Source organism: Cebus imitator, unplaced genomic scaffold (assembly GCF_001604975.1).
Source record: "Cebus imitator isolate Cc_AM_T3 unplaced genomic scaffold, Cebus_imitator-1.0 Scaffold209, whole genome shotgun sequence".
In the NCBI taxonomy this organism is placed as follows: Eukaryota; Metazoa; Chordata; class Mammalia; order Primates; family Cebidae; genus Cebus; species Cebus imitator.
The window spans coordinates 517,839-542,639 of record NW_016107524.1 but is presented as its reverse complement, the minus strand read 5'-3'; the positions used below and the strand labels follow the sequence as shown (position 1 = coordinate 542,639).

The following is a 24,801-nucleotide window of genomic DNA, read 5'->3' as shown; positions in this document are numbered from 1 at the left end:
AAGCTATTCTAAAAGACATTTGAACATTTGGGGTTTAATGCCCAAATATGATGATTAATTAGCTCTTTCTGATTTTTATATAGTGTGAAACAGAAGCAATAGCAGGCAGTTTATTTTACTCTAAAGAAACAAATGCAGAAAATCTTTCTCTGTCTTGGTTTTCACTTTTAGAAATGGCACAGTGGGTGGGATGCTCTGGCAGATAAACAGCACAGAAAAATGATAAGATTACCTGACCGTCCGTCTCTCTGGAAGTCCACGTGATACCATTCTCCATCATTCACTTTCTTCAACAGGGCTTTTATTTTTATAGTACCTGACCCCATGTCCAGGAGGAGGTAGAGGTGGCCGTCTAGCATCTCAATAGCAAAGAAGTCCACCTTGATCATCTGTGGGTGCTTGGCATCCTTCTGATGTCTTGGTTTGCCATGGCTGAATAAGATGAGGCCATTTGGCTCTGTTGTACGGAAATCAAATGATATGGAGCCTGTTTTCTTTGCATTCCATTTAGGCAAAGAGATGAAAGACTCTGGGGTTTCAAAGGTGATTGGGTCTAAAGTTGCAACATTCTCACATTTAAATGCCACCACTCCATGGATCTTCATCTTAGGATCTCCTTGCTTGGCAAGTCGAGATAATTCCAGCCTCACATCATTATTTTTATACACAACCTGTGAGCAGAGGATAGCAGTAAGAAACTAGCCTCCAAATTTTAATATCTGAAAACTTGTCATCAGCTCATGTAACTTGCAAGGACATCATAAAAAGGCACACAAAATTTAGTTAATTCTGCTGTATAAAGGCAGCATTTTTCAGTCAAATAAAATTTATGTGTCAATTCATAGAATAATCATAATTTAATTCTAGTAATGTGTGTGCAGATGAACACATGCATGTGCATATACACACAGACACTGCTTGTATTTAACTCAAATAATTTAAAAATCTACATATATCTTGAATTTCATGTGTAAATCAACATGTTAAGACTTGAACTTATAAAACCTTTTTGTTTTGTTAGCTGTCTATGATGCTTTTAAAATTAAATATAAGCATTAAGGTCATTCAGTTTTCCCATTATTAAAGTATTTGAAATTGGATACTATTATAGATCAGTCTACTAAAATATTGGATCTCTTCTATTATCGATATAGCTACTATGAATATTAACTTTGCAAGATAGTCACAACAAATTACAGTACAAAACAGCCTGATATCTCTCCAAATACAACTAAGATACAGGAGATCCCTACCCTGCATCAATAACTTTGAATACTATTAAGAAATGTGGCACTGCTACATGTAGAATACGGTGCTTCCTCTCAATCTATTCAATCTGTGTTACTGGTGATCAATTTCACTTTTAATTTACACAGACTCTGAGCTGTTGTCTTGTACTCTCATTTTCCAAGGCACTTCAGTAAAAGAGGCTGGGCACTTCTGATTGCTTGCTGATGGTCCTAGGGCTTTTTGGACTTCAATTAACACCATGGGTGAATTCACCGACAGGGTTCACAGTGTCATACTTTTGCTATCACATCACTTTATTTTCTTATATTTTATTTTTATTTTTTATCATACTTTAGGTTCTGGGGTAAAATGTGCAGACCATGCAGGATTGTTGCATAGGTACATACATGGCAAAGTGATTTGCTGCCCTCATCCCCCCGTGACCTGTATCTGGCATTTCTCCCCATGTTATCCCTCCCCATCCTCCCCACCCCCAGCTATCCCTCCCCTATTCCCCTTCAACAGACCCCAGTGTGTGATGCTCCTCTCCCTGTGTCCATGTGCTCTCATTGTTCAACACCCGCCTATGAGTGAGAACATGCAGTGTTTGATTTTCTGTTCTTGAACAGAAAATCACATCACTTTAATAAATTCATAGATATTTTTGACATAAGGATAAAGAAAGAAGGATAGCTTTTCTCTACAAAATGCATACAGTGGATAATCATATTTCAGAAATACATAGACCATACAGACTTAAGAGTGAATTAGTTATCTAGGGCCACATATATATCTAGGTTATTTTAAGAAGAACATATATATAGATATATATATATATATATTCTCATATAAAATGTATATATGTATATTTTTTAATATTTTATATATATATATAGAGAGAGAGAGAGAGAAAAAAATAAGACAGCCTATATCTGCTTAGTGTGTTATGAATCAACCAAGTCAATGCAGCCGTTATTACAAACCCATGGCCAACTAAACCAACAGATGCCTGTTGAGTTTCCTGACAGGACTTGTTAATGGATACTTTATTTTTCCAAGTAATTAAGAGTACATGCTTGGGTATTGGACTTCCTGAGTTCAAATTCTGACTCCAGAATTAGTGAACTTGGAAATCTGTGTAAGCCTGTTTTACTTCTTTAAAGGGAAATGATACTTCACATAATGGTTATAATAATTAAATAACACATGTAAGTGGGAAAATCTACATAAAGGCATTCATTCTAATACCAAGTACACTGTAAGATTTCAATAAATATTAACTACATAAAATATATGATAATAAAAATCACCCCTTTACCATCATTTAATAGGTACAGATTTTAGTTCTAAATTTATCCATGATAAGAAAACATTTAGAAATTAAGTCCACATATATAACTGGCTTTTATACATCATTTGTGCCAACTATGTAAGTCACATCTTTTCAATGTTGGGCCTGGTGTTTCAGTTTACCTTTATCTTGAAGGAGTATTATAATAAAGAACATGATATCACTTATTCTTTAAACAAATATGTACAATGGTTTAACAAACATCTATTGACAACAAAAGAAGAGAAAATGAACTTGAACAATAACAAAAAGGAATTACATTAATTCTTAAGAAGACTTTTTTGGAAAGAGAAAGATCTATTAAGTCTTAGAAAAATTTATTTAGGATTGCCTTTCTTTAGAGATCTTTAGAGGCAGAGAAAATGCATTTCAAGGATGACTTTCCAAGTTTTATCACTTCTCATTATGACTTTCGTGCTACTCAAACCTATATTATTTTTCCTTTTTCCTATTGATTTATATTCTAGTGTGTGGACATTCTTTTGACATAGATACTGATTAAGAATAAGTATTTTCAGACCCAAATGATGCTTCTGTTGATCAATGCCAACACTCATTCCTAGAATAGAACTACTGTAATAGAATTGAGTGTTTCTGACATTAACAAGTGGGTTTTAGCCCTGGTATATTGTTTCTTGAATCTGATATCAGAGACCATAAATTTGAAGAATGAGGAATAGTTAAGTCTGGGAAAGGATTTCAATGAGACATAATCTTATAAGTGAATCAGGTGTCTTCGTGATGAAAAAGTTTAGGAAGATATATATATATATAAAAGAAGGGATAATTCCCCGGGTAAAATTTCTTAAGGTTAGCCATGCATCTCAATAAATAAATAAATCTCCACCAGAATCAATGCTTTATACTGGCAAGAACCACAGCCCAGCTCAAGATCAGTGTCTGGCATAGAGTAGACGCTCCATAATTATTTGTTGATTGTTGAATAAAATTCTTCCTTCACTTTTTGAAACCTAGTTCCCAGATTATAGGCTTTTATAAATAATAATATTTAGATCTACAATTAAAATACAACAGAATATAGTATTGTGGCGCAATCTCATAAACTAATTACGATTTTGCCCTATTTCTCTAGGAAAAAGCATAAATATGTGCATATCCAGTTTATAATTGACAAGTTGGCTGGGGAATTTTCATCTTCAAACACATTTTGTGGGGGTATAAATTCCTTTTAGAATGAAGAATGCCTCAGTTAAAACTCTCCAGAGGATCATACACAAAAATGTACACTGTGCTTCTCCTCAAGATAGTTCTTGTAGGAAAGAACTATCTCCAGATACAAGAACACTTTCCTACAAGAACTATCTTGAAGAGAAGCACAGTTGTATATATTTTGTCTTCCCATTTTGTACTCTTTGAAAAGCTATTCTGGAAAACAGAAAAGCAATTTTGGATAGGTAGGCTTATGGCTCTCAGATTTATACTATTAATTCATCTGACCTAGATTTTATAATTATCCTACTTTTCTAAAGTTGGACCTACTCTTAAAATGAACTGAATCTAGTTCAATTAGAATAATGAGTAGCTAGTAAGTACTCTAAATCTTCTAAAATTTCATGTGTAAGCTATTTTTGCTTCTTTCTGAAACAATGTGACACTCAATCATGGGAGCACCTTATAATTATTCATACATATTTTATTCTCATGCCAAAAGTTGCAATTTACATGTTTCACTTTTGAGCAAATTTCTGTTTACTTTATCACCATAACAATTGATGGTATTTGGGCACACTCATTTGTATCTGCTTATAGAATCAAGGTTTATTTTGGGTTTATTTTCTTTTTTTTAAGAGCGATTCAAAATGTTGAATTTTACTTCCTTGCTTCATGGGTTTCTTTTCCCTTTCCTGAAGCAGTTGTAAGAATTTTTAAAATGTCCTTCCCATGTTAACATGAAAAAATAGGGAGTAATATGTTTGCGTTTTCATATTTTTAGGGTTGACCTTTGAGGAAGACAATCATTGAGTATTATCCTTCATCTTAATGATACTCCTGAAAACATGACAGCAATGAAGAGAAAATAAATAGCTTAAAGAATAGTAGCTTAATAGTCTGTACATAAACTTGGTTCAATCTCAAAGCTATTATCTAAGCCAAGTTGCCTAAACTCTCTCTGTCTCAGTTTCTGAATTTTGGAAACTGATATCTATAAAGAAAATGCATGTCATATCTACAAATTCTTGGGCTTCCCCCTCTTACTCTGTGTGATGTGGGAAAGACATAAAGGATGCTCTACTCTTCCTGCTCTTTTTCTGGCATTTTCCAGTTGTGATTTTTGATGCCAGGATATTATTCTCTACTTTCAGATCTACTGAAATGTTAATTCGTTAGTAAAGAGAATGTTCACTGCATCTTCAGGTACACAGACACGCCTCAAGGATTACATCTATCTAAGGTTTGTACAGATGGTGTTGAAGCACTGGTAGCTGAGAGATAAGGCTCTTTCCACAGAGAGTGGGAGTATGTGAAATTTGGTGTGAAAATATTTGCCACTCAAATAATGACTTTTTAAAATAAATATATGCTTTGGCTTAGAAATTACAATGAAGGTCTTAACTTCATTAACATGCATGATGAAGACTTTTCATTCCTTAACTATGATAATATGCAGGATGGTGAAATAAGCACCAAAGTTAAAGTGTTGCTTAGATATTTAGACTTTGCTATGACCCTCCCTAAGAGAACATGAATGGCTCATATTTTAATTTATCTTGGTTTTCACTTTCATACTTGGGAATAATTAATGAGTTTGAGGCCTAACAATCTGGCTTGCATGTCAAATTTCAGAGAGAATTCCAGCTCACCCATTTGCAAACCTGTGACCTTGTGCAAGTTCCTCAACCTTGACAAGTCTCAGTGTTTTATCCATAAAGGAGAATGATATCTACCACATTAGGGTTGCTGTAATAATAAATTATATTTTAGTTAAAGTGTTAATGGGTCCTAGCATGAGAAAGTGCTTAAGTAAATATTCATTGCTTTTATTACTGTTATTATTATAAATAACTTTTTTTAATTCTTACACTGAATTGATGGAGCTACACAATTTAACTGTCATAACAAAGGTAACAGCTGTCAAGGTACATAGTAGTTGATCATTCGCATTTTTGCGGGAATTAAATAGTGCTTAGATCAGCAGGATCAAAGGTATTCAGCTGATTGGGGCTTCCGTTTTCATCCTGATATTTACATTGCAGTTTGACGTACATAACAGGCTTTCTCTGTAAAGTTTCTTAACTAGAAAATACACATAGCAGGCTAGCTAACCTAGGAGTTGTATTTTCACCCATGAAAGGGTTTCTGTAGCATCTAACAGTGACAGCTACTGCTATCACCAAAGCCACCACAACAATCAGTTAAGATCTACCAGTTCACTTTCTGGCAGGCCCAATTTAAGGATTTTATATAAATTAAGGGGTTTAATTCCCATATGCATCCTAGAAAATCGATAACAGTATTCTATTTTATCAATAAATATCTGGAGGCACACAGCCATTGCATGTCTTTCTTCATGATTAAGTCCAATACTGTTTGAATATCCAATGACATTAACCTCAAACTTTAACTTTGTGTCAGCAGGGAATTTATCTTTGTTTTTGATAGCAGTTGCTAAGTAGATTCACAATCGAACAGCTGTGTCACCAGGCAAAACGATAACCTTTCAATAAGTTACATTCGCTTTCCAAAAACCAGTATTTTTCCTTCATTTGTTCTCATTAAAATATCTCCAAGTGAATCAAATACCACAAGTAAATAGAGAAATTTATTGTACGTCTACTGATTAAAATGTTCTTTCAAGTCCAGTTACAGTAGATAACCTATTTCTCTGTTTCCAAGATGATATTGTAGTTTTTCAACAGGTATGCCATTTAGAACGTGACATATATATCTTAAAAGTCTATGTGGTTTAAAATTATTTAAGGGGACTGTTGCTTTTTTATTTTTGTTTGTTATTTGTTTAAAATACAGTTAATGCTTTTACTCTATTAAGATCAAGTGAAAATACTTTTTTCAAGTACCTGAATTTAATCCCTATTTCCACCTACAACCAGAAACTAGGCAGCAAGTGAAAAGCACAAGCACCATCCAGTAAGTAGCAGATAAATTGCATTTGCTTTGCCATGATCTGGGTAAGAAAGAACTCAAAAAAGGAAATGCAGCGTCTTACAACTTTCATCCTCAACATTAACTTATTATTTTGAAATTGTGTTTCAATTCTGACACTTTCAATTCAATCAGATACGCATTTTTTAGACACATACTGTAGTAGGATACTTAATCAAATTCAATTACAATCAGCCCCTGTGCATATGCCTAGTTCCATAGAATGCATTCCACTGAGAATAAACTAGCTTAATCCTCTTAAATATTTGCTATTGGCAAACATATAAGTAATAAATAAACTATACGTGATCAACACATACACACATAGACACAAACACACCCAAAGTTTAAACATTATCCAGACACACCATATGTGAAATTTAATGCCATTGATGTCCATATAAATATGCACTTACCTTAGAACATATGGTATATCTCTCAACAGAAACACAGATACGTAGATAATACATACTTATATATGTCATAGGCATAACAAAACAATATTTGATAATTTCAAAAATTTGAGTTTTTAGCTGAAGCAGAAACATGGTCCTACTAATTTTGTATCAAAAATTTCTTATTCCAAAAGCAAATTTTAGCATTTATAAAGTTGGCACACTCCATAAAAAAAAATGGTTGTAGCCTTCAAAAACTATTCTTTTATGATTAAATGAAAGTAGAAAATTAGACATTTCCCTTCATGTTTCTGCCACCATGAGGAGACAATCATAAAAGCAGAATAGAGGCAAGGTAGTCACTTTTTAAAATCTTCGCACCCATTATTGTTTTATCCTCCACCCAAAATCAAGTTTCTTATGCTATTCACTTTGTTGCACTGGAGGTCTGGCACAGGACCTGATTCTAGCAAAAATGTCAAACAATGTTCAACTTAACTGACCAAGAGACTGATAGGATTTTAGCTTTTCTGGGAATGTCACTCCATAGAAATTTTTATGTGTAATGTGATATGTCCACAGGAGGCAGATGGGCATCCAGTACAGTGCATATAACTGTGGAGTGGCTTGGGAGGGATAGTGGATAGGGAGGGCAGTGTAGAAAATGAACAAGCCCTGAATAAAGTAGTCCAATGCATATTTATTTATTTATTGAGACAGAGTCTCACTCTGTTGCCTAGGCTGGAGTGCAATAGAGCAAATTTGCAACCTCCACTGCCCAGGTACAAGCAATTCTCCTGCCTCCGCCTCCCAAGTAGCTCGGAATAAAGGCATGTACCGCCATGCCCAGTTAATTTTGTGTTTTTAGTAGTGATGAGATGTCACCATGTTAGCTAGGCTGGTCTCGAACTCCTGATGTCAAGTGATTCTGCCTCGGCCTCCCAAAGCAATGCATCTTTAAAAACAACTCTTAGCAGTAAGGAAAATTTAATTTTAAAGAGACATACGTAAGTAATTTTAAAAAATAAGAGGGTTTTGGGAAGGCAGCAAGTTGATCTTTTTTTCCCCTGATCCAATCTGATTCAGAGATCACGTATAGATAATATTTTCAATGAAATATGTTCCCTTCTCCAAATCGAAATACCAAACCCTGTTATGAAATGCAAATCAGACTACAGAAATATGATTTCTCCACAAAGGCATGTGACATTTTATTTTTAAAAAAAGTTAAAAATTGGAGACAGAAAAAGCAATATTTTGTTTACGCAACATAGAGAAAAATATTTTTGCTTAGTCTCAATTAAATACAACCAAATATATCCCATTCATCAAGGGAAGAAAAAGGAAAAGAAAACCCCTCCTGCTTCATCATTCCTTCATTCCAGCATTCAGTGAACTGCTTAAAGTTACCGAGACAACATTGGGTGCAATCTGTAAAAGTCACACATGGAAGTGAAAAAACTGAGTTGTCCTTGGGTTAGCAACTGTATTTATGAAGCTTTCAGTACATATGAGTATGCAGCAGAAGAACCTGAGTTTCATTACATAGTAATGTCCATTTTTCTCACATTAATGATTCAGTAATGCCTTTAAAAAATGGAAAAATGAACCACAAATGTCAGTAATGTGAAGGTTGAGCTGAAGATTTTCTTTTAAACATAAATTGCAAACTTGATCAATTGTCTTATTTTCAGATGAGGAAACCGAGGCTTAGAAAGCTTAGGGGGCTGTCCAAGTTGGCATCAATTTCTGATCAAAATCATGTATTGTGGACTTCAGTGTTCAGTGTTCTTTCAACTTTGTGTTAATAAAGGAAAAAGAATGAACAAACACTGCCATAGGGTCCAGAGTTATGAGATGCACTTAAGCAATTACAAATGAAAAGCAGCCCACTCTTTAGCAACGGGACAGAAAGGGAACTGGAGCTTATTTAAAGGTGACTTCAGCTTTAAAATTATGTTAGCTTAATAATAAGTTGATGTTTTAATACAGAAATAAACATCCTAAAGGGGGTAAAAAAATTGCAGTAACTTCCTCTAATGATGGCATTTAGAAAGACATGAAAAAGTTAACTAGAATCAATAAACTTGCAATGTTCACTGCTATTTTAAAAGAAAGTGAAGAATATACATTCAGCATTGGTCTTTCATGGTCTTGCAGAAAGTTAATCCACCGTAACTTGGAATTTACAGCTTCTATTCCAAGCCAGCAGATACCACTAAGGAGGGCAAGGCATGTCTGCTTTATCCAAACACTTTTCAATCTCCTGCCAGTTTCAATGAGGGAAAAGTAACCACTATTATTATTTTCTTAAAGGAGACTATCTTTCCATATACCGAGAAATTTAGTGTCACAAAATGGTGACACTAAATGATATGTCTAGGTTAACCAATGAATCTTCCTTCGTGTCTCCAGCCTCATAAGCTCAGTGAAGTTTCCTCCATCCCTTAATTTTACATTTTTCTAAGTGTATATACCATTTAGTATATGTATATACATGTATCCTAGATAGATTAGTTAGATAAATATACAACAGATAGATGATAGATATATGGATGATTTCCTGTATAGTCTGTCCTTTCCTCATTGATTTGCAATGACATACTACCTATTGTTTTGGATATACCAATGTTCTAATACTATAATCTGTTATTACTTTTTGATCATGTTCATCAATTTTAAGCTTTGAAACTTTTTCTCCTAGAGAAATTGGATAACCTTACCATTCTCATGTATTTATTACTTGATTACATTTATGTGTGTATACAATATATGCATTATTTTAACCCATTGAAAATGTGTTGTCTTCTGTTTAAGGTCAAAATCCAAATTGACTTGCTCCACAAATAGTTAATTATTTGAACCAGTACATTTTTTTGTCCTTTTTTTCTTACTTCAACACTCAGGGGAACACAATTTTTAAATAATTATTTTTCTGGTTTGTAAGGCCTACCTCATATTAAATTATTACATATATGTGATTCTATGGCTGAGCATTCTATTCTGTTTTATTGATGTTTATTTTTTTCTTGATCTAGTTCCATTTCACCTAATTGTCACAGCCTTATAATATGTTCTAACATGTGTTAGGGTCCTTCCAATTAACCAACCCATTTCCTATAAAGTTTATGTATTATACCATACAATTTTTTTTGTTTTCTGTATTGACAAAATAAATGTATCACAAGTTGTGTTGATCTAGCTTTCAAAAACATAGCAAGTTACACATTCAAATTTACTTAAAGGGACTTAAAATAGCCCAAGGAAATTGTATCTTGCTTAGAATTACATTCCTGTTATTAGAATTATTTGCAAAGTTATAATCCATAAATGAATTTAATAATTTTGATTTTATCATATCAGAGAATCTGGCCTCATGCCAGAACAATAATTTATTAGTTGGAGGATAGATATACAACCATAGAGATATATTAAATCAGAAAAACAACAAAAACAGTTAATGTAGTTGTAAGTGCAATAATTCTATTCCAATAATCACAGGCCCTGGTAGAGTTACTTGTAGTAAAACAGCAGGAGTAGGTGGCCAGAATACTGGAGTTATCTGCTGAACGAGATGAATTATTCTCAGTGAAGAAGGAAGTGGAGTGACCTCATATTCCACTTTAATGGTGGCTCTCTTCAAATGGTGAGGGCACTTACCTGAGGTCACACCGCTATTGAAGTTCAGAGTCAGTCAGCGGTGGACTACATGGAATTTGAATGTTTGCCTCCAGAGCCTGGAATGGGCTGTTTAACTTATTGGTTTTCTTTGTATGGACTGTTTTTATGATGGTTAATTTTTCTAAAGCAGTAAAAAACTGTAGGATTTCTATGCATCCTCAACCTGATGTTTCAAGAGCTGGTTATCCAGTTTGTAGATTACCCAAATTGCATCAATCTCATTTCTTTCCCTGGCTGCCTGCCTTTACTGCTCAACCACACATCCACCTGAGAGTCTGCAAAAGGAACAGGAAAAGGTGACATTTATGACAGCCAGTCCTGATGTTTTCAGCACCTGCAATGAGAATATTGTTTGAAGTAGATTTGTTCCTGAGAAGTTGTATCTAAGTATGTTCTGTGATTTTAATATAATTTGATAAAAAAAATGTATCGTAAGATTTATATTTACATATTTTCATACAGTCACAGGTTTAAATTCCTGGGTTGCTACTTAACTAGTTGTACTGCCTTGGGCAAGCTGCTTATTCTCGCTGAAATAATTACCCTGTTTACCAAGTGAGATTATGAAAACTTAATTTGCAATGTTATTTAAGCACATAAGTGCTTGGTTTTGGGTACCTAAATAAAGGGTAGTCATTATTGCTGCTATTATGATCTTAAATGTGTAAGGTCTTAAGTGATAAGATCTTAAATGGCTAAGAGGGGAGTGCTCATTATTTAAATTAGTAAGTGACCATAACTGAAAGCAAAGAAGCATTCTGTGAAGTAATCACACTCAAATCTTGATGCTGGTGTAAATACATCTCAAATTTCATAATTTTATCTCCCTGGAACTCTACATTTTGACTTTATCTACTAAACAAATAGAATTTTTACATTTTTCTAAATGTATATAATATACCATTTAGTACATGTATATGCATGTGTTCTAGATAAATTAGTGAGATAGATACATGATAGATGGATGATAGACAGATTATTTCCTGTGTAGTCTGAACTTTCCTCATTGATTTGCAATGACATACTACCTATCAAATACTCTTAATTTTAAATTTAATATTTTTTATTTTAAATGTAATACATTTAAATTTATTAAATACTTTTTATTTTAAAAAGAAATACGTTTTATTTTAAATTACACGCAGGTAAATGACAGAGTGAGATAGTCTCTGTAATGACCCTAAATTGATGGAATTATAAGCTGGATGCAAATAGTTGTTTTATTTATCTTATACCGGGTAGGCTAAGTATATGGCCTTTTCTAGGTTTGCTGAAATATTCAACACATGTAACTGTTGTTCATTTCTAACTAAAAGGGCCCTAAAAATTATAGAGACCCCAGGTTGAGAACTGTTATTTTTCAATTATAACTGCTAAGCAGTAGGATATTTCTTTTTAATATATTCTTTAATTATTTTCTGTAGAAAGTCCCACATGATTCAGATGTCAGATAGGTAGCAACTTTTGCCAGGGGTTGCTTCGTTAACTGTTTATTTAATGAATGGGGTTTTATGTGCTACTGAATTTCTCATGGCAAACGTTAGAAAATTTTTGGCAGCATTTAAATTGGAGAACTGAGAAACATATTGGCTCTATGGAAACTCAATCAGCTCCCAGGCAGGTGCACAGCTTTTGCCAAGGAAAATTCAGTAAAATAAAAAATCCAAGCAACAAAGTCTCACACAATCCAGAGAAAACTGACTTTGGTGTCCAAGATTAAATGAATGCTACATCCAGGTAGCTCAGGTGAATGAGATGACAGCTCATGAATGAAAGGGTGAAATGCCTCATAACTTTAGGAAGGAAGCAGGAAGGATCTGTTTTGGAGAATGACAGTATGCATACATTTTTGGATTGCTAAGAAAATTCAACTCAACTCGCTGCTAAAAAAAAGTCAACTGTAATTTCACACATTTTTTTCCTTATGAAGATCTGTTAATAAATTACCAAAATATATAATCAGTTTACTCATTTCAATAAAAAAAGCAATCATTGAATATTTTTAAATGACCACAGCACTGACTGGGCATCCCAGACCAAATATCCAGATGGCTATATTTTTTAAATGATTTGGCCAGATACATAGATACTGTATAAGCATTGGTTACCAGATTTATTTACTCTTGCTTGACAGGGAACCAAAAAATGTCCTGACCTATCTTCTGAGCTCTGAAAATTCCCAAATGCACATATATATGTGTGTGTGTGTGTGTGTGTGTGTGTGTGTCTGTGTGTGCGCGTGTATAAAATTTTACTCAGTAATACAATAGTATGAAAAAAATGAAATATTTTTTAATTAAACACTAGTTTGAGGAAATAAAGATGAGAAGGTAACATCTTTCAGCAATTAAAGTGAATAGTATCAGCCTACTTGTCATTACTACATAAGTCTCGAAAGTCTGTGTGGAATAAAAGCCATTTGCTTTCATCTCCTCCCAAGTCTAACTGTTATCAATACTCCCCTCTTGGCATGACCATGTCCCGGCCCTTCTCCCTGTCTGGAAGAGCAATGCCCTGACTCAGGTTTCTTCTCTCTTTCTCCTCTCCTAGATGTAGTTTCTGTCGATACTGGCTTACTGAAGGCTCTTGCATTCTTGGGACACCAGTGGATATTCCTTAATATCATTTTCCTGCCTTATCCAGAAATGGGAGGGTTGTCCTCATTAGCACACAGATGCAGATCCAACACTTGGTTGGCCACCTCTTGGTGGCGACATAAACACACAATCCTCACGTCAGGCCTAGCCACTTGACTGTCTTCTATCCCTGTTCTGTGTTGAATAAGCCACCAGTAGACAATTTTAGGGTTGGCCACTTACATCCACTTTGCCCCAATCGCCTTCAATTCGCTTATATGTTTCCTGATATAAATTTTTTAAATTTAGAAGTAGTCTTGCTCTGTGCCCAGGCTGGAGTGCAGAGGCACAATCTCAGCTCACTGCAACCTCTACCACCTGGGTTCAAGAGACTCTTGTGCCTCAGTCTCCCAAGTCACTGGGACTACAGGCATGCACCACCATGCCCAGCTTATTTGTTTTTGTATTTTTAATAGAGGCAGGGTTTCGCCATGTTGGCCAGGCTGGTCTCAGGTGATCCATCCACCTGGGCCTCCCAAAGTGCTGGGATTACAGGCGTGAGCCACCGCACCTGACCATAATATTTACGTGAATCATTATAGCACCAAACAGTAACCAACAAGCACCTTATCTGTGTTCCACACTTGTTAAACTATAAACTTTTATTTCTCATGACAGCCTTATGAGGTAGACATTTTTTATACCCATACTAAAGCTCAGAGAATTTAAGCATTTTTCTCCAAATTACACAATGACTAAGTGACTGAGCAGGGATCCAACTCAGCTTTTATCTAGCCTGATTCCAAAATCACAGATGCAATTCTAGTGTATGATACCCACCCCATGGGATATTATATGAGTTCCTATTTCCTTATTCAGCCCTGGTTCTGAGCACACTTTCTCAATCTCCTCATCATGCCTTTAGTGTATAGAAGTAAAGGGATTTTTCTCTTCCCTTTTCTCTTTTCGACCAGATGCCTCATTAACTAGCTCTGGTTTTCTTAACATTACTGGTAAATATGTGTATATATCCCCCTTGGGTTCCATCTCACTCTCTTTCTCCCTTGATTTCGGGATAGTTGTTTCTCCCCTGCCTGTCCTATACACTCTGATTTAGTGTCACACTTGTCTTGTGCTCACTTCACTCTTAGGACCAAATGTAAGTAGATACGAACATTGTTTTGAACGTTAGGAATTCGTTAAACTAAGATTTTCTAAGTTGCCTTGTAACTAGAGAATAAAGAATGAGGTTTAACACTAGGATGAATAACATTCAACACATCAGTTTTCAGGAGACTAGAGTTAGATTTGATGACTACAGCTCCTGTAGTCAATGAGAAAAGAGAGATGTACTAACCACATGTAGATTGGGACCATTTTTTTCATTGTAACTAATGAAGCCCAAAATAGCCGGGGCAGGGCTTGGGTGAGGTGTGAGGTGAGGTACTCACTTTGGGCACAAATATAAAGGAGGGTGCTAAAATCTTATATCACGACAAATATTTCAATGAAATATTTTTAAAATTTAATAAGAAAAAGTCCACAATGAACAAGCTATTAAAATTTTAAATAAAGCTATGATCAGTATTACAGATTTTTCCTTTTGCCTCGGGCTCCACAATGCCTCGGTGTAGCACTACAATAAAGTATTATTCTAAGATTAATGAACTCCATTTAATATGTTGGAAATGCATTTATTAAAACAAGTACAAGTTACTAGAGTAGTGTGGGAGGAAATTTCATCATTAGATATCATTAAAATTAGAACTAGAATGCGCTATTAATTTTTAAGGTGTAGTAGTCATTAAAAGCACTTTTATTCAAAAATGATGAACACAGTGTTCAGTCAGATACTCTTTTAACCACTTTACTCATATAATCCTCATGACAACCTGCTGAGATAGTAGAAAAGGCCCACTGCTACAGAATTCCCAAGGTAATATTCATTAAAATACAATATCGGTAGAGCTGTGCAGCACAGTGACTCTCACAAAATTAGAGTCCCCATTTTTCAGATGAAGAAACTGAGCTCACATAATAGTACCAGAATAAAATTTAGACCCAGACAGTTCAGATCCAGAGTCCTTGCTCCTAACCATGCTATAGAAATAAACCGCGGCTCTCAAAGATCAAGTAATATAGGCTATTTCTACCTTAACCTCTGCTTCACTAGACCTCACAATGCAATCAACCTTTAATAATAATGATCCTAAGAAACTCTTCAGGACATCGGACTAGACAAAGATTTCTTGAGTAATACCCCATAAACATAGGCAACCAAAGCAGAAATGGAAAAAATGGGACCACATTAAGTTTTAAACTTCTGCATAGCAATGGAAACAATCAACAAAGTTAAGAGACAACCCACAGAATGGGAGATAACATCTGTAAACTATCCATCTGACAAGACATTAATAACCAGAACATACAGGTGTTCAAATAACTCAATAGGAAAAAGTCTAATAATCTGATTTTAAAATGGGCAAAAGATCTGAAAAGACATTTCTCAAAAAAGGCATACAAATGTCAAACAGGGGATGACAAGCTGCTCAACATCACTGCTCATCAAAGCAATGCAAATCAAACTACAATGAGATATCAACCCACCCTGGTTAAAATGGCTTTTCCCCAAACACAGGCAGTAACAAGTGATGGTGAGAATATGGAAAGGCAACTCCTTGTACACTGTTGGTGGGAATGTAAATTAATACAACCACAATGGAGAACAATTTGGAGGTTCCTCAAAAAACTAAAAATAGAACTACCATATGATCCAGCAATCCACTGGTGTGTATATATCCCAAAGAAAGGAAATCAGTATATCAAAAAGATATCTACATTCCCATGTTTATTGAAGCGCTCGTCACAATAGACAAGATTTAGAAGCAACTTAAGTGTCCATCAACAGACAAATCAATAAGGAAAATGTAGTATATATACATAATGGAAATTTGTTTATCCATAAAAAAGAATGAGATTCTGTCATTTGTAACAACATGGATGAAACTGGAGGGCATATTGTGAAGTGAAATAAGCCAGACAGTGAAAAGCAAACTTTGCATGTTTTCACTTATTTGTGGGAGCTAAAAGTTAAAACAACCAAAGTCATAGAGACTAAAAGGATGGTTATCACAGTCTGGGAAGTGTAGGGACGGTTGGGAGAAGTGGGGATGGTTAATAGGTATAAGAATATAATTAGATAGAATGAATAAGTCCTATTATTTCATATCATAACAGTGTGAGTGTGATCAACAATAACCTATTGTATATTTTAAAATAACTAAAATAGTGTAATTGGATTTTTTGTAACACAAGAAAGGATAAATGCTTCAGATGATGGACACCCCAGTTACCCTCATGTTATAATTATGCATTGTATGCCTGTATCAAAATATCTTATGTATTCCATAAACACCTACTGTGTGCTCAGAAAAATTAAAAATAAAATAATGACCTCAAAAATAAAGATTCTGGCATAAATGTTACAGGAACCAGTCAAAATTTATATTATGACATATATAATATAAACACATCTGTATGTGTGTATAATACATATATAATACACATGATGACTTGTCATTGAAATCACCTTGAAAGTCACTCATACTAACTTAAGAACTGCAGTCCATGTCTGATGTTCACCAGTCTACAGGCCAAATACAGAAACTAGTCTAAACACTTAAGGTATTTTTACAGAATTTTGATGAATACTAATTCTGTAGCTCACAGGCATTGAAAGGCCAATTGGATTTGGCCTCCTAGCCTCTGCCACTAACTTCTGCAGGTGTATAACTTGTATTCTTATATCAATTAGTCAATGTCATCAAAATGGAATATAATGAATTGTATTTGTTATATAAAACATTTTAGCTCTTCACATTAAATAGCATTATAATTATTTGATGAAACTAGAGCATTGTGAAGGATTATAAACAAGATTAAAGAATTCAGAATAAACACTTGAGATCTTGTCTAACAGGGATGCTCTCAAGTAACCACTGTTGCCAATTCATGCTGCTCATACACATGTGGATTTCTGATTATCTGGTTTACTACTAAATTAAAGAGCAAAAAATAAAAAATAAGATCTCTAATGACTCTGCTACACAATATTTACTATTGATATTTTGGGGTGATCCATAATAAACCAATATTAAAGTAGGAATATATTTTAGGAACAAGATAGATAGATCAAGCTTGTCTCTTGAGAACACGTTATTCTAGAGAGGAAGAAGGGGTAAGACATGGGCTGGCATCAGAGTACTGGAGGGGAAGAAGCAAAGACAGAGAAATATAGGGGAAGTAAAATATATGAGGCATTTATTTCAAACAAAATGGTGGACATTTCCATAGCACTGGTAAACAGGTTAATCATACCTTATTAATTTCTATTAGTAATCTCATTTAGAATTAATTTCTTATAAATATCATAAATCCAATAATTTGCTCCTTCCTCCTCAGGCTAATATATCACAAGAGAAAGATTTTACTTTTTGTGAATTTAGGGTGTTTTCATGACTAGATGACTTATTCAAGACTCTTAAAGTTAGCACTTTGTGTGAATCTGCTTCACTCTGTGGGTGAGTGGCAGAAAGGAACTGTAAGCCCAGTAACTATCCTGACATGTGTCTCACTGGTCAAATAAGGAATTAGATATGAATGTGTATAGATTATATTAAAACCCATCCAGACTGGAGGAAAACAACCAAATGGGCAGGATTGACCATGGTGCTAGGATCAGAAGTATTCTTTTCATATATTGTTATCATGTACCTATTTTATAACAAATTTATAATATGGCAGTCTTTACAAGGTTCATGTAATCCTGAGTCTTTTTAAAATAGACTCAAAGCACTGCTAGGGATTGTAAGATATGATTTATTTTGGTATCAAAGTGTTTCCTACAGCTTGGATACCTTTGTGATTTGGATCAGGAAAAAGTGTGTATCCTAGTACCTTATCCTAGGCTACATAGATATAAATTTTCTGTTGAAATAAGTGGTTTGGGTAGTCACTCATTAGTTACTAGATTCAGTGTTTTTGACCAAGCCATAAGAACTCAGTAAACAAAAAGCCTTTGAGAAATAGGTCAAAGTTTAAATCACAAATCAGAATGCCTACACTGGAAGAAAAAATAAACTTCTACTGGCCATGGCTTTAGCCATAGGCACAAGGATCTCTTTCTAAGACAACATAATTGATGCCAGGAAAGAGATAGTAGTTAAAATTAATACAATATAAAATGTTTCCCACAGTGATGTTTAAGTGACTACAATACAAGAACAACCCTCATAGCTGATTGCTTTAGAAAAGTAAAATATAAATGGGCATTCAGAATAACAGGTTTGCACAGGAAAAGAAACTCAGTAAGTCAGGAGTTTGGAGAATTGTGTTAAGTTTCCTGGGTTTTGAGAAATGGCTTCTACATTCTTGGAAACAAAGAGAGAGCCCACATAGCCAAGACAATCCTAAGTAAAAAGAACAAAGCCGGAGGCATCACGCTACCTGATTTCAAACTATACCACAAGGCTAAGTAATCAAAACAGCATGGTACTGGTACCAAAACAGAGATACAGACCAATGGAACAGAACAGAGGCCCTGGAGGCAATACCACACATCTACAACCATCTGAGCTTTGACAAACCTGACAAAAACAAGCAATGGGGAAAGGAGTCCCAGTTTAATAAATGGTTTTGGGAAATCTGGCTAGCCATATGCAGAAAGCAGAAGCTGGACCCCTTCCTGACACCTTACACTAAAATTAACTGCAGATGGATTAAAGACTTAAACAGAAGACCCAACACCATAAAAGCCCCAGAAGAAAACCTAGGCAAAACCATTCCGGACATAGGCATAGGCACGGACTTCATGACTAAAACACCGAACGCATTGTCAACAAAAACCAAAATAGACAAATAGGGCCTAATCAAACTCCACAGCTTCTGCACAGCAAAAGAAACAATCATTAGAGTGAACCAGCAACCAACAGAATGGGAAAAAATTTTGCAATTTACCCAGCTGACAAAGGGCTAATATCCAGAATCTACAAAGAACTAAAACAGATTTACAAGAAAACAAACAAATCCATCCAAAAGTGAGGGAAGAATATGAACACTTTTCAAAAGAAGACATATATGAGGCCAGAAAACATATGAAAAAATGCTCATCATCACTGATTATTAGAGAAATGCAAATCAAAACCACATTGAGATACCATCTCATGCCAGTTAGAATGGCAATCATTAAAAAATCTGGAGACAATAGATGCTGGAGAGGATGTGGAGAAATAGGAACACTGTTACACTGTCGGTGGGAGTGTAAATTAGTTCCACCATTGTGGAAGACAGTGTGGTGATTCCTCAAGGACCTAGAAATAGAAATTCCTTTAAACCCAGCCATCCCATTACTGGGTATATACCCAAAGGATTATAAATCGTTCTATTATAAAGACGCATGCACACGTATGTTCATAGCAGCACTGTTTATAATAGCAAAGACCTGGAACCAGCCCAAATGCCCATTGATGATGGACTGCACAAGAAAAATGTGGCACATATACACCATGGAATACTATGCATTCATAAAAAATGATGAGTTTGTGCCCTTTGCAGGGACATGGATGAATATGGAAACCATCATTTTCAGCAAACTGACACAAGAACAGAAAATCAAATACCGCATGTTCTCACTCTTAGGCGGGTGTTGAACAATGAGAACACATGGACAAAGGGAGGGGAGCATCACATACTGGGGTCTGTTTGGGGGAGGAGCTGACAGCGGGAGGGGTGGGGAGGTTTGGGAGGGACAGATGGGGAGAAATGCCAGATGTAGGTGATGGGGGATGGAGGCAGCAAACCACATTGCCATGTGTGTACCTATGCAACAATCCTGCATGATCTGCACATGTACTCCAGAACCTAAAGTATAATAAAAAACAAATAAATAAAAAGAAACAATGGGGATGGAACATTAGAGGTTAAGCCTGTGTATTCTCTTTCTCAGTAATCATAATTACTCATGGTCTCAGTGTGTTTCTGTCTCAGCTATTATCTCTGTCCTTGTTTTCTCTTGATTCTCCTACCCAATGAATCTATGGCTGATCGCATTTGAGAAACGTGTAGTCCTGTTCAGTTTCGGGTCTGCTAAGTTTGTTTTTAAGACCATAATGAGATCATACAATGAGAATTTGCTTTTTTTTTTTTGGTTTGAAAAATTTTTGAGGTCAAACAAAATTTAAAAACTTTCAATGATTCCACATTTCAACATTAGGTGGGAGGTGCCTATGAACCATAGAGTATATTGCAGAAAAGCAAATAACTCAAATGGCTCAAGGGTGGTTTCTGTGACACTGAGAAAAAAAAAAAAAAAACTATTCAGATGCTTGGAGGAAAAGGTAGAAAGATGAAAAAAACGAAGAGAAAAAGAGGCAGCTGGGGTGGTCCTCCTCCCCAACAGAGCTGACCCTAAGAATATTCATCCAGATAAGACTGGAGAATTTGGAAAATACTGCTGCTACTGCCACATGCATGGGGAGGACCTGAAAGCCTATTACAGAAGTCGTGATTTCGGCAAGGTACTCTATCCATCAAGGCCTAGGAGTAGATGTGGTAATGGCAGAAGGGAGTTATCCTAGAGAAGTCCCAAAGACTCTGACAGATTGCAGAGAAGTCCTTTGTATTTTCAGGTGGACCCATAGAGAATAAGAGGACCAAGGGGTCAGCAGAGGTCTGGAGCCCACGCAAGACGTCTTCCAGAATCTTGAGCCTGAAGGTAACCACAAAACTCCATGTCCCGAAGGGCATGCACATACTGTGCCCAAACGACCCGCCAGGTCCTTTTCTAATGCTTAAAACATGACGTCAATACCAGACGGGTGATAAATATGCGACACCAAATTCTGCTGCTAAAAATCCTCTCAATGAACTCTAGGTAAAAAGATATATTAATAATTCTACCAGTTTTTTAAATATAATGTCTGATCTAGTGCCTTCTGTTTTTGCAAGCATACTTCTCAGTGTTTTCTTCCATAAGAATGGACTTACGTAGCCCATCTAATATATGAATGATATTACTACTAATTTCAAAGTTAATGTTAACAAGAATAACCATTATTGATTATTCCCAATATGTACCGGTCAGTATGCATTGCTGTCGTGATCATTAATTGTTATATCAATTCTCTGATGTCGGCTTTTTGTATCCCCATTTTCAGATATCAAAAGTTAGGCAACTTTCCTGCAGATTCACAGCTAGTAATAACTCATTCCATTGTATCACCCCAAATTACAACAGATGCTTTCTAACAAGTGATAAACCCTGACAACCTCTGAGAACGAAAAGGCCAGAGGATTACAAGTTAATAAAAGTTCATTTATTTTTCCCTATTCAACATTCATATTCAAGATTGTTTATTTTCTTAGTGATCAAAACCTACTAGGTATTAGATGAGGGTCAAGGTATTGAGAAATTTCATTTCCAGTTTCACATCTGCCATTAATCGTGTGAATTTGAGCAAGTATCTTTATGGCTTTCTCATCTGTTCAATCAGGATAACAATTGCCTCATATGCCTCCCAATATTATATGTACTTCTAGCCTTGTCTTAATTAAAATAGAATTGGGTAATATGCAATGTACTTTTATGGTGAGTTAAAAATACATTATTATATTTACATCTAAAATTATATCATGCCAGCCATGGTAGCTCATATCTATAATCCTAGAACTTTGGGAGGCCAGGGCAGGAGGATTGCTTGAGCTTAGGAGTTCGAGACCAGCCTGGGCAACATAGCAAAACCTCATCTCTATTAAAACAAAAAATGAAAATAGTTGGGTATGGTGATGTGCATCTGTAATCCCAGCTACTCAGAAGGCTGAGGCAGAAGGATCACTTGAGCTTGTGGGGTTAAGGTTGCATTGAACCATAATCACACCATGGCTCTCCAGCCTGTGTGACAGAGTGACACTGTCCTAACAAAAGAGGACTCTAAACTCAAACACAGGGATCTCTGCCTAGGTCTCAGAAGAAGGACCCGGATGGGGAATGTTCTCATCTGTAAGTCTATGCGGCAGTGGTAACTTTTAAATTAATCTGTAAGTAATAGAAATATCTTAGAAGGTATGAGGTTCATTATTAGATTATTATTAGTTAATTATTAGAACATTTTAGATGTTAACAATAAAATATAATATTTTTATCCATATTACAACCAAGTTAAGGTAAGAAATGAAACAGCATCTTATTGGGGTGGAGTCCCAAAGAGAGGTAAACCTGAGTAGTTTCAAAATAAGTGATGGAGAATTTGAAAATCTGCATTTACAGATTCTGCCAACAGCATAGAGAAGATAGTTGAAAAACATTAATAAAAATATGATAAAATATCACAAAAAAACAATATACCATAACAACTATTTACATAGCATTTACTTTGTATTGGTTATTATAAGTAATCTAGAGATGATTTAAAGTATACAAGAGAATGTGCCTAGGCTATATGAAAATACTACACCTATTTAACATAAGGGACTTGAGTAACTACAGACTTTTCCATCTGGGTGGGGAGGGGTCATGGAACCAATCCCCCTCAGATGCTTACATCGCATAACAAACATATGTTTTGTTGAAATTTGTGTTGTTGCATATGTAAGAATAGCCTCCAACAGTTTTTCCCAGCGCTGAGTTTTAAAAGGCCTGAATGTACTGATAAAAGGTTTGTGCTTATCCTAAAAAGTAGTCCTCCTTTACTTCTTTTCTAGGATGTCAAGAAATAAACACCCAGGAAGACATTAGACACTCTGTGCATATAAAAATGGCAATAAAAGAATTCCCAAATGCCATCTAATAAATAGAAGTAGAATAAATTAGTGGGTATTTTACAATCACTTAAATTTTTAAATGATTTAAGAGGATGTCCCTAAAAATTTTCTTATATATTGGCTTTTGTCAAGAAAAATAATCTGAAGTGAAATTTGGATATGCACCAAAAGCTTCAGTCTTCAAGGACTTTTCGATTTCCTCCAGTTTGCACGTTTGGAAACTGAATGATTCAGCATATCTCTAATAAAAAATCATCTTCCAAGGTTCCTTTCCTATGCAGGCAAAATCAAATTAACTTCAAAGAGAAGAGGTTAGATGCCTCTAAAAGAAGTATCAAACTATCACATCACTTTGCTCTAGCTCTCTAATGTCTCCTAATGTCTATCTAGGACCGAAATCCAAATATTAACTTCACCCAAGATCACTCTGCAAAATCTAAAGTGAAGTGTGGCTTCCAAAAGAAAATCATACTATATTAATTATTCCCCTATGCTGTCAGGGTTTCCACTGACAACACCATACAGTAGTATTCTGGACTTTTACTTAATATGCAATGACAGCCAACAAGATTCCAGGCTCCATTCAAAGGCTACAAATTATGTGGCACTCTTGCCTTACTAGCTGGGCAGCCATTTGAATCAGGGGATTTTTGTGCTTTTGTGCAGAAGTTGAAATGATGCTCTGTATCGTCTGAGACATGAACTGCTGCGTGCACACCACACATCTCCCAGCAATGATACATTGCACTAATATGCTCTCAGAGCATACTCACTGGGATGTATTAGGGCCATGTATCACCAAAACACTTAACTTATAGGATGTATTGCCACATGAGGTGGAAATGGTTGACAATAACATATTTTACAGACAATTTCTAATGTTTTGTATTAAATGATGTCTTTATCACCTTTCTGGTGATTTGGAAGATAACATTTTGAGATTCTGCTATGCTTGATCTTTGGAATTTAGTGCTTCTCCCAGTTACAAAACACTCTTATTACAGATGATTGTTAACAGGAAAATTCAGTAATTGAGCTTCAGCTAAGTGTGACACAAAATGAATGAAGTCTGTATGCATGGCTGTGCAATCAGCCCTGAAATTCAGTTGTGGGCATAAGCCCCAGCGCTGGACTGCATCTTCCGCAGGGTAGGTACCATATGGGCTAGTGGTAGGCCCTGGGCAGAAAACATGAGAGCCAGGTGGAGATGCTCCCTAGAGGCAAAAAGCTCTCTGTGAAGGCATTTACTTACTCTGTTCCAATCCTGCATACTGTTTAATGACAGGCTCTGTATTGATATAGTTATATGTGCCAAATAATTCTGATCTCTCTTTTACTGCCTAATTTTATTGGATAAAAGCATGGAGTAACGTTTAGAAAACTAGCAAATTACAAATTCTGAAAATAGATATTAGAGCTTCTCTTATTATATATATTTTTCAGATTGGCCATAATATGTTGCTAGATAAACATTCCATAAGAACAGAGTCCAAATCTGTTTTGCTTACCATTTTTTCCCCAGTGCTCCGTGCCTAACTTGTAGAAAGTATTCACTAAGTGTTTATTCAATGCATTAATAGTCATGCTTCCCTTTTACAATAGACCTATTAAATCACAACTTTTTTTTTTT

General features: G+C 35.3%; 1 protein-coding gene across 30 annotated transcripts in view; it reads right to left on the bottom strand.

Annotated features, from left to right (window-relative positions):
* The window catches only part of NRXN1 (neurexin 1), a 1,144,745-nt gene that overhangs the window by 654,578 nt on the left and 465,366 nt on the right, over positions 1-24,801 (bottom strand). For all 30 annotated transcript variants that reach the window (XM_037745697.1, XM_037745699.1, XM_017548539.1 and 27 more), the window contains one exon: positions 233-671. In XM_037745697.1, coding sequence (XP_037601625.1) covers positions 233-671 — 439 coding nt within the window. The remainder of the gene's footprint in view (positions 1-232; positions 672-24,801) is intronic.